Source organism: Octopus bimaculoides, chromosome 25 (assembly GCF_001194135.2).
Source record: "Octopus bimaculoides isolate UCB-OBI-ISO-001 chromosome 25, ASM119413v2, whole genome shotgun sequence".
NCBI lineage: Eukaryota > Metazoa > Mollusca > Cephalopoda > Octopoda > Octopodidae > Octopus > Octopus bimaculoides.
Genome location: NC_069005.1, coordinates 26,984,723 through 26,989,706, shown reverse-complemented (window position 1 = coordinate 26,989,706; position 4,984 = coordinate 26,984,723). Strand labels below are relative to the sequence as shown.

General features: G+C 40.0%; 1 protein-coding gene across 1 annotated transcript in view; it reads left to right on the top strand.

The window, feature by feature from the left end:
- Positions 1 to 4,984, top strand: part of LOC106877610 (GMP synthase [glutamine-hydrolyzing]) — a gene marked incomplete at its 5' end in the record, with an annotated part of 22,630 nt that overhangs the window by 8,221 nt on the left and 9,425 nt on the right. Inside the window, 3 exons of the mRNA XM_052976633.1 lie at positions 143 to 203; positions 675 to 787; positions 3,151 to 3,256. Of these exons, the coding sequence (XP_052832593.1) occupies positions 143 to 203; positions 675 to 787; positions 3,151 to 3,256 (280 nt within the window). The remainder of the gene's footprint in view (positions 1 to 142; positions 204 to 674; positions 788 to 3,150; positions 3,257 to 4,984) is intronic.

The window sequence follows — 4,984 nt, the reverse complement described above, 5'->3', positions numbered from 1 at the left end:
ATAACACACTCACACACACGCATATATGCACAAATCTATATGTACATACATACAGTAGTCCCCTCCCCCAATGCAATATTTTCATGTAACCCCTTTCCTATTTTTGAAAAGATACTCTCACCATTGTTTCATACCTTTTCAGGTGGCTACTGATGTCATTGAAGAATTAAATCTTAAACCACATGAAGTTTACCTTGGTCAAGGTAGGTTTTATTGTCTTAGTTTAACCTCTCTCTCTCTCTCTCTCTCTCTCTCAATGCAACACTGTATTTCCCTTTGCAAATATGAATTTTTTTTTGTACTTATTAATTTCTGATGTTGACCATTACCTCTGGTTCCCTTAGATTCTGTTGCTCCCCTTATTTTTGAATTTTTTCCCCTTTTACCAACACAGACTGTTGCTATTTACTTCAGATTATAGTTGTTTCTTCTTAAACTGTACCACTTTATGTATTTCTACCTCTGCCTTATACCCCAGTACACTAGTCTCTACATGGTACCCGGGTACACTAACACAGTACTACTCTATTTTTGTTTCTACTTTGGACCCTGAAACACTAATGCTGTACTACTCTCTCTCTCTCTCTCTCTCTCTCTCTAATTTTTCTCTCTCTCTCTACCCTTTACTAATGTGTGTACCTCTCTCTCTCTCTCTCTGTCTGCCCTGTACCCAGGTACACTAAGACCAGATTTTATTGACAGTGCCTCCAGATTTGGAAGTTCAAACACAGATCCCATGAAAGGACATCACAATGATACAGAACTGGTTCGGGAACTGAGATTGAAGGTAAGTTGGTAGGATGGAGAAACGATGTGGGTGTGATAGGTGAATGGGGGTAGGCTTGGGGGTAACTGTGTGTGTGTGTGTGTTTATAGTGGGGTGGTGATGACTGGTGGGACTCAGAGTAGACTGCGTGTGGGAATAACAGAATGTGGTAAAGTAAATTGGATGGGGTACCATAGATGAAGTAGGGTGAATTGGGTGGACTGAGGTAGACTGAACATAAGTGACTGGGTGGGTGGGGAAAAGTGGACGGAGTTGGGGGTGGGGGAGGACTAAGACAACAATTATTCCTGTGGTAATTGGTGCGCTTGGCACAGCACCTAAAAATCCTACCAAGGAGACTGAAAGAAATTGGAATTGGAATTCACGTTGTCTGCAGAAAAGCAGAAAAGCCTAAGAAAGATTCTTGAGATATGAGGAGACTTGTCATCAAACTTCAAGATAAAATTCCTGCTAATTAAATTAGCATGTTCTTGCTTATTATTATTATTGTTAATAATAATAATGATAATAATTATTATTAATATTATTATATTCAAATTATGACAAACGTAAATAAACAAACGAAGTTTGCTTTTGGAAGCGTTGAGATGTCTTTTAGAAAGTTCGTCTCATAAAAAAGCGAGATTTATATATCTTAATTTGCAGAGGAATTTGTAGTGGGTAGTTTAGCTTAATCGGTCAAAGCATCGTGACATGTAATCACGGGGATGTGAGTTCGAGTCCACAGCTAGCCACCTACACTTTTCTCTGCAAAATAGGGGTAGTTTATCCTGTTCAGGCTATATTATTAGCATTATTCTGTGATAGGGAATTTAAAATCACTTCTTTAATATTATTATAATTTCTACTAAAGGCATGAGGTCTGCAATTTTGTAGGGAGGGAACTAGTTGATTACATCTACCTCAATGTTTCACTGGTACTTAATTTATCGACCCCAAAAGGATGAAAGGCAAAGCTGACCTCAGCGGAATTTGAACTGCGAACGTAGCAACAGGCGAAATACTGTCAAGCGTGTCACCTGGCTTGCTAACGATTCTGCTAGCTCACCGCTTTAATAATTATAATAATAATTTGAAATTTTGGCACAAGGCCAGCAATTATGGGGTAGGGGTAAGTCAATTACATCAACCCCCCCTGTACTCGAGTGATACATAGTTTATCAATGCTTAGCGGTACTACATCTAGCGTTACATTCTGAGTTCAAAATCAGCCGAGATCGACTTTGCCTTTCATCCTTTCGGGGTCGATTAAATAAGTACCAGTTACGCGCTGGAGTCAATGTAATCGACTTAAGCCCTTTGTCTGTCCTTGTTTGTCCCCTCTATGTTTAGCCCCCTGTGGGCAATAAATAAATATTAATAATACTACTACTACTACTACTACTAATAATAATAATAATCCTTTGTACTATAGGCCTGAAATTTTGTGGGGAGGGGAACAGTTGATCACATCAGCTCCAGTACTTGACTGGTACTTAATTTATTGACCCCGAAAGGATGAAAGGCAAAGTCCCTCCCCCAGTGAAATTTGAGCTCAGATCATAAAGACGGATGAAATACTACTAAGCATTTTGCTCGGTGTGCTAACAATACTGCCAGCTTTCTGCCTTAATAATAATAATAATAATAATAATAATAATAAATAATATCATCATTATTATTATCATTGTTTAACGACCTCCTTCCATGCTGGCATGGGTTGGACAATTTGACAGGAGTTGGCCAGGCAGGAGCCTGCACCAGACTTCTGTGTCTGGTTTGGCATGGTTTTTACGATTGGATGCCCTTCCTAATACCAACCACCTTGTAGAGTGGGCTGAGTGCTTTTTACTTTGCACCAACACGGGCAAGGTTAGTTTTGGTAAGGTTTTTACAGTTGGATGCCCTTCCAAATGCCAACTATTTTACAGTGTGAACTTGGTGCTTTTTTAAGTGGCACCAACACTGCCAGGGTCACCAAGTAACCTGCAAGACAAGGAATCTTTGAGAGAGGAGGGGGGAATTGGAGGTGGTGATCTTGTGTCAGATGATGAAAAGTTAGACTGTGACAGAGAGGCAGAAACAGATATCTTGCTGCAGAGGAGGGACATGGTTACCCAGCTAGAAAGAAAGAGGGCAGAAACAGGTTTGCTACTGTAAAGGAGATACATGGTTTCCTAGCCAGAGGGAAGAGCAAGAGGAGATAGAGAGAGAGAGTGATCAAGAATAAGGGCAGAAACAGGTGTGATGTAGAGGAGATGCATGGTTACCCACAGAGAGTTAACAAGAAAGAGGACGGACAGGTGTAGGTTTGTTCACCTGTTAATAATAATAATAACAATAGTAGTAGTAGTAGTAGTAAGAATATGTTTTTCTTTTTGCAGGGTCGAGTAGTTGAACCTCTGAAAGATTTCCACAAGGATGAAGTTAGGCTGATTGGTAAAAATTTGGGTCTCCCTACAGAATTATTACAGAGACACCCTTTCCCTGGTGAGTTCATCTTTTCATTGTTGCTGTTTGGCATTTTTTGTTAGGTTTATGGTTTAGAATGAACGGTAGTCACCTCTGACCTATAATTACGTCTGCTTCAGGTTTTTAATTTTCTTTATACTTTTTAACCCTGTAAAGACATCTGGGTAGGTGTACTCATCCATTCTTATTTGCTATAAAGAAGGGCCAGTCTATTCAAGAATATATAAATATGTGGTGTGTGTACATATGTGTTTGTGTGTATGCGTACATATATATGTGTATGTGCAGTGAGGAAGGAAGTCATCCGACTGACACTGACCGTCCAACCAGCCGACCATCAGACCAACCAACTGGTCTGCCAACCAGCTCAGCTAACCCATCCAAACCAACACAGATAGACGGTAGTGGTGATTGCGTCAGAGGTCAAATCTTCTGGTCACACCCCAATGGTTATCTCATGGCCGGATGCAATGGAAGATATAGATTACAAGGAGAACTTCAAGCTAGACCTGGTCAGTCTCTGCCACCCCCTTTGGATGACCGAGGGTCATTATATCTACCATCTACTCAAAGATGACAGTGGTCATCTCTGTTGTCAAACTGACCAAAATGGGGAACCCATCTGCTCCCCCAGGTAAAAAAACAACATCCTTTATTTTATTGTTTTAGCATTTGCATTATATTTCTCCTTATTTCTGTCTGTGTTCCTTTTTGTTGAAGAGCGTAGGCTCGAAACGTTAAAGACTTTCTCTATTCCCGAGCGTTAAACTAATACATCCATTTGTTGTTTACACCACCTCCACCTGTCTTCATCTGTTGTTTTTTTGCGTAAATTCTCCCATAGTGTGTTTGTGTGAATGCATGCGTTCATGTTCGTGTATGCATTCACACATACATGAACATGAACGCACGCATTCACACATACACGAATATAAACGCACGCATTCACACAAACACACATGAACGCACGCATTCACACATACACGAACATGAACGCATGCATTCACATAAACACACATGAACGCACGCATTCACACAAACACACATGAACGCACGCATTCACACAAACACACATACACGCACATGAACGCACGCATTCACACAAACACATACATGCACATGAACGCACGCATTCACACAAACACACATACACGCACATGAACGCACGCATTCACACAAACATGAATAAGCAAACACACACACACGTTACTATGACAGAGTTGTCTCCCTTACACTACAAATTTTTCTCTTTTTCTCAGACGAAATCTGACAAACTCCCATAATATATTCGATGCGTTTTACCTCAAACCGTAAGATCGCCATTTTGGCGACCTTACGAATATTTTTCATTTTTAACCTCGTATATCGTACGCACTAGGGATTTTGACCATTAAATTTTGGAGAAAAAATGCAGATTTATACTCAAGGATTTACGGTAGACAGACAGAAAGATAAATAGATAAATAGATAGATAGATAAACAGACAAATAGATGGATAGATAGATAGGTGGACAGATAGATAGATAGATAGAGAGAGAGAGATAGAATGAAAGATAGACAGATAAATAAATAGATAGATACAGACGCATTCACACAAACACACACGAACATGAATGGACACGTTCACACAAACACATACACGCACATGAACGCACGCATTCACACAAACACACATACACGCACATGAACGCACGCATTCACACAAACACATGAATAAGCAAACACACACACACACGTTACTATGAC